The sequence below is a fragment of the Neolamprologus brichardi genome, chromosome 20 (assembly GCF_056152115.1).
Source record: "Neolamprologus brichardi isolate AB-2024 chromosome 20, ASM5615211v1, whole genome shotgun sequence".
Classification (NCBI taxonomy): Eukaryota; Metazoa; Chordata; class Actinopteri; order Cichliformes; family Cichlidae; genus Neolamprologus; species Neolamprologus brichardi.
In genome coordinates, this window is record NC_142123.1 from 13,790,492 (window position 1) to 13,804,687 (window position 14,196).

General features: G+C 42.8%; 1 protein-coding gene across 2 annotated transcripts in view; it reads right to left on the bottom strand.

Moving 5' to 3' along the window:
• The window catches only part of arhgap4b (Rho GTPase activating protein 4b), a 32,216-nt gene extending 18,554 nt beyond the window's left edge, over positions 1-13,662 (bottom strand). For both annotated transcript variants that reach the window (XM_006785257.3, XM_006785256.3), the window contains exons 1-10: positions 13,396-13,662; positions 5,318-5,675; positions 3,331-3,502; positions 3,058-3,220; positions 2,015-2,077; positions 1,746-1,919; positions 1,422-1,550; positions 1,001-1,222; positions 445-546; positions 105-290 (exon numbers count right to left, since the gene is read on the bottom strand). In XM_006785257.3, coding sequence (XP_006785320.2) covers positions 105-290; positions 445-546; positions 1,001-1,222; positions 1,422-1,550; positions 1,746-1,919; positions 2,015-2,077; positions 3,058-3,220; positions 3,331-3,502; positions 5,318-5,387 — 1,281 coding nt within the window. In that variant the 5' untranslated portion in view covers positions 5,388-5,675; positions 13,396-13,662. The remainder of the gene's footprint in view (positions 1-104; positions 291-444; positions 547-1,000; positions 1,223-1,421; positions 1,551-1,745; positions 1,920-2,014; positions 2,078-3,057; positions 3,221-3,330; positions 3,503-5,317; positions 5,676-13,395) is intronic.
• Positions 13,663-14,196: the final 534 nt, after the last annotated feature.

Sequence of the window (14,196 nt, forward strand, 5' to 3'; positions counted from 1 at the left end):
ATCAAAAACAGTTGATCATTTTTATCTGTGTTTGGAAAAAAGCCACTGCTCATTTAAACTGCTATCAGGAAACTCATGTTAATCATGTCAATTCATTAACTCACTGTGAAGTAGTAGGTCTCTGTCTCCTGTTGATTGGCTCGACGCTTGGCAAGGGTAAGTTTCGGAAGGGTGCCTCCACCGGGCGGCTCGTGTGATAGGTTGCTGGGCACATCGGGGGAGGGGTTACAGTCACTGTCGCACATAGTGTCCAGAAGGGCTGCGAGTGTGGCTTTAAGCGTTTTACTGATCTGAGAAAGGCAAAAAAAGGCGATTTGTCGGTTTAGCTGCTCCGAGTTCAAGGTTTAAGGCTCATGTTGCAAAGCTCCACCCTGGCTAACGCAGTGTCAGACAGACTAGGGCAGACAGACCATTAAGGAAACAGGCAGAAAACAATTAGCTGACCTCCTCTGTTTCCAAGGTAACGGCAGCAAGTCGAGACTGAAGTTGCTGGAACCTGGTCTCCAACTCGTACCTCACCTGGCTCTCCGCACTGACCTCGCACACCTGAAATGCACAAGAGATATAAAACTAATGTCAAATAAGGTATAGTAAAAGAAAAGTGGTGCTGATCTCAGCAAACTTTCAGGTATATTTTGACCAGTGAAATCACACGGCACTAGGAAATGAAAACTTGTAAATGTTTCATTTAGTCACAGCCAGAAAAGAAATATTGGCTGCAACCAACAGATTGTTTTTAAGATGTTAGGGGAGCATTTTAGCCTTTATTTCATGGGACTGCTCAGAGAGAGTAGAAAGAGAGAGAGGCGAATGAAATAAAGGAAATGGTAGAACCCTGTGTATAGGTCTGTTATTAACACACAGGTCACCTATAATAAATGAACCTTACCTTATCTTAAATGGATGTGGCTGTTCTTGCATTTATACTTAGACTTTCACACATTTTATTGAACACTTTGAGCTGGGTCATACAGCTCTACCAGAGGTACGGTAGCTTCACCTGGTCTCCTTCATGTGGGTGGTAGTTGAATCTGAACGGAAGGCAGAAGGCGGCGTCATGTTGCTGCAGCAATGCATCTCTGTCTCCACTCTGGTCCAGCGATGTCACCGCAGTCTCCAACTGCTTAAGCCCCGTCTCCTCAGTCTTTTGGATGCGCCACCTGCTGGCCAGGTAGCATTTCATCACTCTCTCCACAGACAGATGGAAACCAAGGTCACAGCACTGGGAGGAGAGAGGGAGAAGAAACAAAGGGTGTAAGAAAAGCGTGAGAAAATGTGGATGAATGTGGATTCAAACTGTTGTTTTTCTTCTCCCTGTGACAACTTTCATTTATTATTCTGCAGAAAAACAGCAACAAGGCTGAGGTGTGTCATAAATGCATGAACATACAATCACTCGACACAAAGTGCATGTTTCTTACGTCGATGAGGGTGCTGACATCCTGCAGGTAGTACTTGTTCATGGCAGCATTTGCTCCTGCTAGATTCAGCAGGTAGTCATTACGAGCCTTGGTACACTTCAGCTGGGTCTCCTGCACTCTGCCATGCCTCTGCGTGTGCATACACAAACATAAAAAGTAAGAGAGAGAATTAGCACGAATAAAACTTGAAACCACATCTATTGATAAATATCCGGATGTACAGTACTCAAGTATCTGGCACTTGAATACAGGAAGTGGTTTGCTTTATGAGAAACATATTAAGACTGCTGTTGTTCTTTATCTCTCACAGAAATACAGGCTCACCTTCTCCATCAGTCTTTCCATCTTCTTAACAGAGCTTCGCCTCTGCCCTCCCAGCTGTCCGGGGCCCAGTTCAGCTGACTTGCCGGTGTGTCTCTCCTCCAACCGCTCGGCTTCCTTCAGTTTCCCCTCAGCTATCAGGCAGTCGGTGTGGTACTGGTTATACGTCTTCAGAGCCTTCATCAATAGCACAAACCCATGTCAACATGCTAGTCTCAGTGACTGTAGTATTTTGTCTTGTTACACGCAGGACGGCAGTATAATGTGCTCACCGTCTGCAGTTCAGTGGTAACCTTCAGCAGCTCATCTTGCATCTGGATTCCAACTTCTTTGCTCTGAAATAAAGACAAAATATATAAAAATGGCTTCCTGTTGCCCACCAATGCAATATGCCCTTTACACTTTAAAGGCCTGTTACACTAAGTCTCCTAGTACAGGTAAGAGTACTAGAAATAGTACTAGCAGCTAAACGCTAGAATTAGGGTACCATTAGGAGTGAAAAGGGTGAAAAACATGGAACCTTTAAATTTGAGTCTGTGGGAATTTAGGATCTTCAGAGGTTGACAGCATTAAAACCTGGAGGTTTATTAAATATGATTTAGTTATTCTGTCTTGATAAAATTATCTCTTCACTTTCTAAAAACAAGAGAACACAAACGCCAGCACTGATTGCTAAAACTTGTTAAAGCTGTTCTTTCAGAACAGAGGATTTTACAAATATATATATATATATATATATATATATATATATATATATATATATATATATATATATATATATATATATTATATTGTTTCTATAGTATTACTTTGATCAGTAGCAGTAATTCATTTAATACAGTGCTGAAAGTGATATTAGAAAAACTAAAAGAGTTCCTCTGCTTGATGTCGGGCCAGACAAAACCTCTTAGCTCCTCTGACATGTCTGTAGTGGCTTAATTAAGATTCTGCTCATATTTCAACCACAAGAAGGTACGGAGAACATGTCTGACATCCAGTAATTTGAACAAGATGAGTCTGTGTAATGTTTTTTTAAGTGAATGAGGCCCAGCGTTACCAAGACAAATTAGGATCTAAATGAAAGCTGTCACTGTATTTGGTATTTGTCAAACTTGCAAGTTCATGTCTGGGAGCCTGCTCAGTTTTAAAGGAGTCATTTTAGTGTAAAGTAAAAGAAGTAAAATCATCTTTACATTTGAAAAAAATAAATGATTGGCTTGTTTTGGAGTAGAAGGACTCGCGTGCTGGCCACCTCTCTCCCTCTACCTTTTGCTGCTTTTCATACATGTGACCTTACACTATAACATCCTCTCACCCGTTTGTGCAGGCGATGTGTGTCCTCTGTACCATGTGCCAGCCTTTGTGTGAGCGTGTTGCAGCAGGTGTCACCCAGTGCTGCATGTTCCCGGCTCTCCAGACGGGTCTGAGTCAGCAGAACAGACCAGACCTGACACACAGACTGACCCCACTGCTCCTTCCTGTACAGTAACAGAGATGTGCACCGAGATTATGGCACGATCACGCACGTCAGACCCATGAGAGGAACAGAAAAGACCCAAATGTATAAACACAACCGATGCAGCCTTACTTTTTTGTTTTATGAGTAAACCTCTCTGTGAGTTTGTCAAGGGCTCGTGCATATTCAGACTCGATGTCACCCCGACGGCGGAGAAACTCAGACAGGTCTGAGAGCTGCTGCTGTTTCACCTCCACCTGAGAGTCTAAAATCTTTATCTGGTCTGTCAGCTGGGCCCGCAGGTCTGAGATGCGAGGGAGATGGAGACAGGGGAGACAAAAAATAGATTAGACACCGAAGTAAACACATGCTCACAACCTCTAACAATCACAGCAAATGTAATTACCTGCTCAGCCAGTGCATAAAATACAGTATGTACCTGATGTCCAACTGAATCACTAAATAAGGTTTGGAAACGAACTTTAAACACACACAGGGAGGATAAACTGTGTTGCTTTCTAATGCTTTAAATAAACAAAATTAAAGAAAAAAAACACTGAAAACAACCTATACAATACTCTATAGTAGCTTTTGAATCACAGTTATAAAAATCATAATCCTTATTTATTTTCCTGTGCTTATGTTATTTTAATAACGTTTGGATTATTAACAAAAATTAAAATGTGGATAATTGCACAATCCTATTAGGGGCATCTGTCTTCACTGACATTATAAATAGAAAAAAATACTGAATAAGGAGTTTGTGACTTATATTGACTTATTATTGCTACACGCACTCAGACACTTTATCAGGTGCAACCTCTCGCTTACCTAAATATCCAATCAGCCAGTCACAAAGCAGCAACTCACTGCACGGAGGCATGAAGATGCAGACAATATGAGCATCCGAAGTTCAAACATGAGCATCAGATTTAAACCAGATTAAAACAGTGTTTACAGTCTTAAAAGGTGTTCTCACAAGGGCCAATCAGCTTCAACTTTTCATGTTTAAGGGCATTTTATACATTTTTAAATATTTTTTTTGACTTTTAATTGCAAAGAATGAGAGTACGTCTACCACCACCACTCAAAGACGGGCATCCCCAGACACCAATAACAGAGGACAGGAAAAGTAAAAACCCCTATCACAACGGCTCCTGAAGTACAAGCTGGAGACACACTGTGTCTCTGCACATTTGGAAATAATGCACGCACATTCACCATTAGTATATGAATCATTTCACTGGAATTCTTTCCCTCTAACACGGATAGAGGATCAATAATAATTCATGTCTTATGATCAGGTTTATAAAATGCAGCCAATGGTGTGACTGATACAGCTGTTTGACTACCCCTGTAATGTGACAGTGATATACTAATTGTTATAATCATAACTATATGTATTACACACTAGCTTGTATGCAAACACAACTAAAGCAATAGCACAGCGACCCAGTGCTGCTATTTGCTCTAAAAAGGCTAATACAAACATCATTCTCTCAGAAAAACTACCTTCGCTTTGCTCTTTCACCTCGTCCGACTCACCCCCTGCCCCTCTACCCCCACCCTCTCATTGCTCATCCCTCTACTCCGCCCGCTCCTTCTTTCCCCTCTTTACTCTTTTTCCTCTGTCTTTGTGTGAGTACACAGCCCGGGGCTGACTGGATGTGAGGAGACAGCATCACTAATACTAGCTATAAATACACCCTTGTAGTACAGTACACAGAGCCAGGCAGCCACGGCATGAAGCCTCCAAATCACGACGCACACATGCGCACACACAAACATGCTGGTGTCATGAGAAAACCTCTTTACGCCAGCACTGGTCATTTTTTTTGTTGTTTTGTTTTCACTCACACAAAAATGATTTGCTTCTTTCTAGGCAACCTTTTCTGCTCTCCTCCCTTTACTCTGCATGGAGCTTAGGTTTGAGTACGCACACATATGTTCAGATACTGTGTGTGTTATGTATATTTGTGTGGGTGTGTGTGGATGACTGCGCAGTGCACACATTCATGCATGACTGCCCGTGTGCTGTCTTGTGTGCAGTCATGTGTGCAGGCAAACGCACATGTACAAACGCAAGCGTATACACGGAGACAAGCGCATGCATATTCACCTTTCATCTGCGATTCATACTCAGCCAGGCTCCCCTTCTCCCGCCTCAGCTTTCCGTGTGAAGTCATCATCTTCGATCCCCTGGCCCTCGTCTGTCACTGAGACGCTCCTTCCCGATAGCTTCTCGGAGCCTCGCAGTCCTTCCCCCTTTCTGAAACCTTGTAACCTCAGCTTCTACTCTTGATCAGTAGCCTGTGACCTTTCACCCTTGACCCCTTGGCCTCACTGCTCTACAGCTGAGTGCAGTGCATCGGCATCAGTGTCGATTGGCTGCTCTTGGCGGGGATGTGAGTCAGGTCGATGCGTCCATGGAATCCCCTGGGTTTCCGATGTGAACGGTGATCCATAGGTGAGCTGGTCTGAGCAGCGGGCAGGGGAGAAAAAAAAGATAGAAGTACAATGAGATTGGATATGGATGAGGAAAAAGGCAGCAGGAACAGATTTATGGCGGTCGCAATGAGAGAGTGAACGAATGAGAGGAAGTGGACACATGGGGGCAGGGTGACAAGACAGAAAGGGACAGTGACACCAGAGATGGAGATATAATAGGAGGGGTGGAGAGACAAGGGTGGTGCAGAGAATGGACAGTAAGAGGGCAGAGTGATGGGGATGTGAAGGATTAAGGACTGGGGTGGGAGGGAGATGAGGTGATGAGTAACACCAATAATGAGGGACAGTCGTAGCCTCGAGGTTGGTTGTTGGGGATGTCCGTGAAGGTAATAGGCAAGGAAATACCTCCAGTGATTCAGTGATTTTTTTTTCTTTTCCAGAAGCGCATATATATAAATGCTGGTTAGAGAACAACCACACACTGGTCTATGTTTTTTTTTTCAATCACCTGTGGTTTGCTGATCTATTAATGACTTGTCATTCTCGGTTTGAGGGTTGGTTTGTGTTAAGAGGTGACCCCACTAACACAGCAAAGTCCAAGTATGTGCGACTCAGGCTAAGAAGAACATCAACCATCAGGTAAAAGACATAAAAATCTGTTGTGAGATCCCCTAATTCTGCTCCTCAACTTTAATTCGAGACAACTTTCTTTATGAAGCACTATAGAGAACATTAGTTCAAGTTATACCCATTATAGTATTGTATACTTGTTATACCCATCTACAGGCATTAGTGAAACAAGAGCCAACCTTCGAGATGAAAAGGGATGCTAACATGTAAGAGACAAAAAACTGCAGTTCCTAAAAATGGCCAGTAGAGGCCGACTCCAGAAGTGAGTCAATTCATAGCAGCCAGGTGGTGATAATCAAATGTACTTAATTGATCAGTAGCCTGCTTGAGCACCTCTATAAAACCAGACGTTCTGGCAGTTTTCTGGTCCGGAGCATCCAGGTGTGTGTTCACACAATGTCACAATCTTCCCAGGAGTGGGTAGTCCAATAAATCCAACCCAAGGTCAGACTGTGCAGAGCTCACACAAACTGCAAAAAACCCAAGAGCCACATCTCAGACACTACAGACATCAGACAGCATGTTAAATGAGAGTGCATGGAAACACAGCCTAGGTTTACAAAGTTGTATCTGAACAAACAATATGAAGAAACCACAAGACTTCTGTAATAACGTCTTCTGGACAGACCAGACCAAACTGGAGATGACTCCAGAAATGAAAGCACAGCAACAACCAAACACAGCTTAACAGCGCAAACACCTCATCTCAGACATTGCTTATGAGTGAAAACGGAGCGCTTCCAGTCTATTTTAAGTGGAAACTCTGAGAATAGCCTGTTCCAGACAACATTATGTGTTCAGCATAAGTTACCGTGGTGATTTAGCCGGATGAAAAGGTTAGCCACTTCTCGGACACGGAAAACTTTGACTTTAAGTTCGACATAGCTAAAGCTCGACTGAAACTGGGCGATGCAACAGGACGATGATCCCAGCTAATCTAGAAAAGAATAGCAGAAAAAGAAAAGAAATAAGGGGCTATCATCCTGGCTAGTGGCATCTCTGAAACAACTGCAATTATGCACTAACAAACTATGTTTAACCTACTAGCATTTCTGACGCAGACGAACAAGAGCAGCAACATACAAATGTCCCGACGTGCACATCCCCAGCCTAAATATAGTTACTACTTCTTCCAAAATACTAAGACAGCGCCCTGACTTTGGGGTTTCATAAAAGGACTTCATGAAACAACAGTGGCTACATCCATCACATATATACAGTCTATGTTTGCTAATGATTTCTACTGTGCAAACAGGTGGTGTCTATTCCCTACCTCAGTGTATTCAGTTAGTTGGCAGGTTATTCATTGGTTAAACCTCGTAATATCACACTGGGTTGGGTTTTTAAAATGGCTACAAGCTGGTTTCTCCAACACAGAATAACCTTTTAAGCTTGGTAACTGGGTGAGGTTTTTTTTTTTTACTTAAATCATCTTCTGGTCTAGTGCTCTTAATATTTAAACATTTTTTACCATTCACTGTGTAATATAAGGTCTGGTTATCTTTTGTTTTGTTTGTTGTCAAATCATAGTGCTGTGACGTGTCATGTTCACAAGTTCATAATGTAAATATATTGTGCCTATGCATAACTAAACATACAGAGAAGAGAAGCCAACAGGAAAGAGACCGGGAGGAAATAACATATTTAGAGAATGCAAAGTGCGCTTGATTTTCTGTACTTTGAGGACGACTTTCAAGTCCTTCGAGGCTGTCAATGAAAATCAGTTTCTTACTCATCTCTCACTTTTAACTTCAACACACATGCAAGGAAGCACACACACACCCATATATACAGAGGCAGCTTCACCCCCCACATCCTGTGTCAGTTTCTCAACAGGTTTCAGAACCCTGTGAAGAATACAAAAAAAAAATCCTTCAGTGGAAATTGTTCCTCAATCCGCCACAAGCAATCAATTGTGTTCAGTTCATAAAAGTAACTGAAGTTAAAAGACACCAGGTGGTTTAATGCAGTTTCATTTATACTGCAAAGTTAATACTGTTGATGCAGGTAGATTGTACGGCAGTACGGCACACTCAAGGAGATAAAAAACAAAGAAGAAAACTGGCCTGGCATCTCTTTAATGCCATCTTAACGACTGTTGTCAGACCTGTGCTTTCATTTCCTCCAAAAACAGTTCACTGAATGTGATCCAGACATAGTCAGTCATGGTTTCAAGTGGAGAGTAAATCTGGAAGCAGAGCGAGCGAACGCGAAGAGAAAATCTGCAAATGAGACTCCGAGGGTCCCGAGACCTCTGGAGGCACAGGAAGCCTTCATCAGCGTGCGACCTTAATCTGCACAGAACAAAGCCACTGTAAATGATCTGAGGAGGAGAGAGGAGGGGATGTGAGGGATTCAGCAAAAGACGAGGGAAAACAGTGGGGGTGGGTGGCGGCCGGGACAGAGAGACAGAGGTTAGAGGGGAGCAGTGTTTCATACTTAAAGTCAAGGTCACTGAATGAAAGAGGTCACGCGGTGCACGTGGTGAATATAAAGCAGACTGACGACAGGGCAGGATAAATGTGGTAGGGTGTCTTAGAGCTTTACTGCCATCGAGGGGGTTTCCTGCTAATGTCAGTTAAAGGAAAAAAGAAAAAGGGACACTAAGCAGAATCAATACAAGGATGATATTGTGTTAGATGTTATGCTGATACTGCACGGGGATTTCCTGACACTACTGTTAGCCAGCAACGATTTGCTATGTTGACCATGTTACTGTGCAGAACTTTATGTTGTGCTGTCTAATTGCAAATTGTAAGACTTCTCACAGCTGCCTCGGAGGAAAACCATCCCAAAACCCCCTGAACTCAAGACATAGCCAAACTGTAAAAACAAACAAAAAAAATCATAAAAACAAGTAAGGAAACATATGGGTGTCAGCCAGCGGGACCCTCGGCCAGATGATCTAACTTCCTGAAAAGCTGACTTTTGGGAACTATTAGGCTTCCGCTCAACAGCACTGCAGACACAGGTGCTGAAGCAGCGTCGTCACCACAGATGAATGCTGAAAATCATGAATGCATGATCATGCCAAACACGATCATATGCTAATGTATGCTCCAGCTGTGCATTGACTGATGTGAAAGCCCAAGTCAGACAGAGTCAGGTGTGACACTGATCAATTGACGTGCTGATTGGAGAGCCTCCTTTAGATGCAATCAGGACCTGGGACAGGATGGAGCTGGTTGCAGCTTATACTGCAGGAGGAGTGAGTAGGATAAACACCAGCTAACAAAAATGTTTACATTTTTTTTTCTTACAAAAAAAAAGAAGAAAAGTATAAACCCATACTGTGTCTGGCACGTCATATTATTGTGCAATGTGCAATGTAAATAAAGCATACTGATGAAGCAGAATTTGCATAAATCATCAACAATCTGGACCTGTGGATGGAAAAATATAGCTGCATCATGTATTTTTAAGCATATATTGTTCCACACAAAGGGAGGTAACCTAAATGAGGGATCACACCTTTGGCCAATTCTGTTTGCTCATCATGATAAGGTATGTCCTGAGATACTTCTCAGGACATGATCATAAATGTTTAATGGTTTAGAGGAAACCCTGATGATGTAATCAGAGTTATCTAAAGAGAAAGTGCATGCCACACATCGTGGGTGTGAAATTTAAAAATAAATAAATAAATAAAACTTCTGTAGTGGGCAGAAAGACACTGAATAAAACCCGCTGTCCAGTCACGTTATGGTTCATGAAGAGCTTTCTCATATAACCAGCTGAATGTGTAGATATCTTAGAAGTTGGCTGCTTCAATTTTGACCGCTGTTTCTAAAAGTCGTCTGGTTTGAGTATCCCAGTTTTGTGAAAATGCAACACTGACTTTCTGTAGTAACTCTTTAAAGTGAGTTTTTGTAGCCTTTTTTTTAAATTTTCACCTCTCTGACTACAAATCACAGCTAGATGTTGACACATGCTAAAAGACAACAGCAACTTCAACAGGTTTTACATTTAACCAAAGTAGATGAACTGAAAACTACACTTCCTTTATTGTCCACTTGATGCTGGCTCCAAAACCAAGTCACGTCCCATTTGCTCCATTGTTAAAATGTCCAGCATAAGCCTAGATTAAAAAAACAAAACAAAACAAAAGTTTTGCCTTCATCGTTAACCAAGGTATGGTGAACAATGCTACCCATACTAGTGAGCTGTAAAATTTTAAATGCGTCTACTTTTGCTGGCAGGTTGCTTGACCTCTGCTGATTCCTGAACTCAACCAGCCTCAACCATGTTTGTGTTGTTGGTGCCACTTGGCAGATTTTTTAAGAAAATTATCTGATCAATAATATGGCCTGCTGTGTGGTGCGGAGTTTCTTGCCCAAAAAGTTAATGAGTCAGTTTTAGTGAGTGAAATCCTACGTAGCATTAATTAGCAGGTTTACAACCTGAAGCACCTTGCTAAGCTTGCTAGCATTAACTAATAACTTAGCACTTAGAACTCCCTTCCAGATATGGTTATATGGATCTACAAAATCCCCCCGCAAAGCACAGCAGAAGGTAAAATGCTAACGTTGAGGTTTCAAGCTACGGAGTCTAAAACCCAAGTGATGATATTGTGGCTACATCCATCTTTGATATACAGTTTTTTTGCTTAGACTCTACAAAAGAACAGTATTAGTGAATGACTGAGTGTGACTTGCAGTGTAAAATGATTTGAGTCATCAAGATAACTAGAAAGGTAGTGTGTATCAACCGACTTTCAACTGCTGGAAGTTACCTTATTTGTCAGCCAACTGGCTGCATGACGGTAATTCTGAAACCACAGTATACAGCCAACGTGACTGCATCACAACAAAAGGTAGCACAAACTCATACCGACTCCAGGCCCATAACTTATTTAGAATCTGCCATGAGATTTAGGACGCTATATTCGCCATGCAAAGTAGCCAAAATCCAGGTTTGTTTGCTTCTTGCCAGAGTTTCTATACACTCCTGTGTACCCTGTGAAGTGCTGCTTGTGCAGAAACTTCCACAGCAAACAGGAAACTGCATAATAGTATGCTACCACAGGTTTTTTTCCTCTCACACCATCTGTAGAGAATTACTCTGTTACCTGAAAATCTCACCAAAATTTTTTAGCAGCAGCTTAATCCTGGCTCGCGTCACTGCCAAAAACACACAGCACAGGGTCAGCTAGTTTCAAGGTGGTAGAGGAGAACCACATGGAATTCATCCCATAAAAAAAAGTGCGGCCAGCAGTCCACTAAGTACCGCACAGAGCAAAAAGATTTACATTTGCAAAAGGACATACATTTTTTTCTGGCAGTAGCACAGTAGCCATATTATACACATGGCAGGCGCCTTTTAGATTCTGGCATGATACCTAATTGCAAAAGCACTGAGAGTAACTGTGAAACAGACAGGGCTACAAAACCAAAGCCAGGGGGCACAGAAAGATTTCCACTCATGTCCTGCCACGGCTGACTTTAATGCAGAAGATCATTTACAGGCAATGTTTGTGGAATGCATACCTGTAGATCCCGTCAGATATCATAAACAGAAAAAAAAGGTGAAATGAAACAGTTGGGCAGTGTGAGGGGGTGGAAGGCTGTCAGGCCACATCCGCTCCTCAGGCACAGCTGAAACTGCTTGAGCACAGCGCTGAAACCTTCTCCAAGTGAGATAATTAATCAGCACTTTAGGTTGAGTTCTACTAATATTTTTGCTTCTCGGGTCTACAGTACTGAAAGAGAAAATCTCACTGTAATATGAAATCAGGGACATTTACACAAATATCTCCAACTGCTACTAAATCTAACTACAGTTTTTTTTAAGATATGCATATATATTAATAGTAAGCATATTTGAGGCCACTTTCCATTTCCATTGTTCTACATTTACGGAAACAAAACTACTTTTGACTCCATCATCTTTCAGCCAGACCTGCTATTACAAATTTGAAGTTATGGTCATAAAATAGTTATAAAGCAGGTCCACCCTACCTGACATACATTCACCTATATTGAATTGGTTACAGCATATGACTGCATCAATAGATAGAAAGTAAAATTACTGTTAAATTGTTCTGCATCCTTTGGTTTAAAACGGCTGTGACCTAAAGACTGTGACCACATGTGGTTTCAAATTCTGTGGAAAAAGTGTCACGCCTGATTTCCTGTAATGTCACTTAAGTGTCCGGCACAGCTCATTGGCAAATCAACACATGAGGGAAGTGGAGTCGGTCAAAATTAGCACCACGTTATGCATGTGCAAGCACAGCAAACACGCTTGAAGCACACCACTGTCTGTGCAGTTGTTTTGATGCAGTGAAAGCAAGGACGCTCGTGTTGCCATCTGAGGTCAGGGATTTGCATCTTAGATCAGGCCAACCTGTGAGCCGGAAGGGCTACGATTTCAATCAACGTGAGAATTTCAAGTTTTATCGTGATCCCAGTGCAACAATGTCGCTCTCGAATCTGCTGCTCCTCCTGAGTTTAACTAAAGGTAAACTCATCAAATAAGAAAACAAAACACACCAATCGGCTTCCTACATAAGCTTTTGCGCTTGCTGTGTCTGTACTCGAGCTGCTGTCTTACATTACCATCACAATCTTTGTTGTTGCACTGTGAACCAACAGCACAAAGGGAGCGCTACTTTGCAGATGCCTCTGAGAAGCTTGTTTATCTGCGTGCCTTAATAACATAACATGAAAATAGCTGTGAACTCCTTATAGGTGAGAAGCCCAGCAGGTGGGATTTAAGGTTCCACAGCTCCATCAGCACTGGTGTTTTTTTGTTTTTAACAGTGGCTGTAAATCACCCCATATGGTCAAGGCACAGTGGCAGGGCTCCACACAATGGCCACATAAACATCTCAGCATAATTACACAAGCACGCAAACACACACACTCTCTCTCACACACACTCACACTCATATACAGAGCATCAACAGTGAAAATGGTGCACACTGTATTACATAATTGATACTCCTCTAACAGCCAGTAGCTCCATTTGTCCACTTACAAACCCCCCAAGAGGACACAGTGTCCATTTAAGACACCAAACTATATATAAACACACAGGCATATTCACTTCAGTCACGCATGCACATGCTCACACACAGGTTGTTTCTGGATTTATGAGCAGCATGACAGCCGTACATACCTCACTTTGTGGTCCTCTTCGGTCTCTTTCTGTGTGTTCCTCAGCTCTCCACCTCTCTTTACATCCTTCGCTCTCTTTCTACCACAGACACACACACACACACATACACACACACAGACAGTGTGTTTGAATCTGACAGATTTCTCTCAGCTCAGTACTCTCCACCCTCTCTCTCTATTTCTCAGGGACACACACACACAAACTCGCTCACTCAAAAAACAGCCCTCCCTCTCTCCCGCCTTTCTTTCTTCCTTCCCTCTCCTGCCAAATAGCCTCTCCTCTCGCTCACTCACTCGCACCAGAGCTGCCTCTCTCCTCCCCACTCTCCCTCTCCGCCATGCGAAGCAGCGCTATAAGCCACGCCCCCGCGCTCTCTCCTCTCCTCTGGGCGGCTATAAATACCGCTGCTGCTATGAATATACCGTCTTTCTCCCTCAGCATCCCTCGCTCCTGCTCTCTCTCCCCCTGCATCCATCCATCCCCCTCACCTACACTGCACTACCCTCCAACCCCCACCGATCTTTTTCTAAATGTTTCCTAATGACCTTGTATTATTTTCCCTTGCAGCACACGACAGCATCCTTTTATCCCCCCCCACCCCACCCCACACACACACCTTACTGTCATGCAAGATGCAACCGTTGATACACAAAAAGAGCCACAGGATCACATAAAAGGCAACCACAGACATGAGCGATTGGTACTACCAGTCTCTTTTGCTTCCTGTCTATCGTGTCGGATGTGGTGCGTATCCCCCCCTCCTTCCTCCTGACAGCTCAGAAAAACACGCTCGGATCGAGA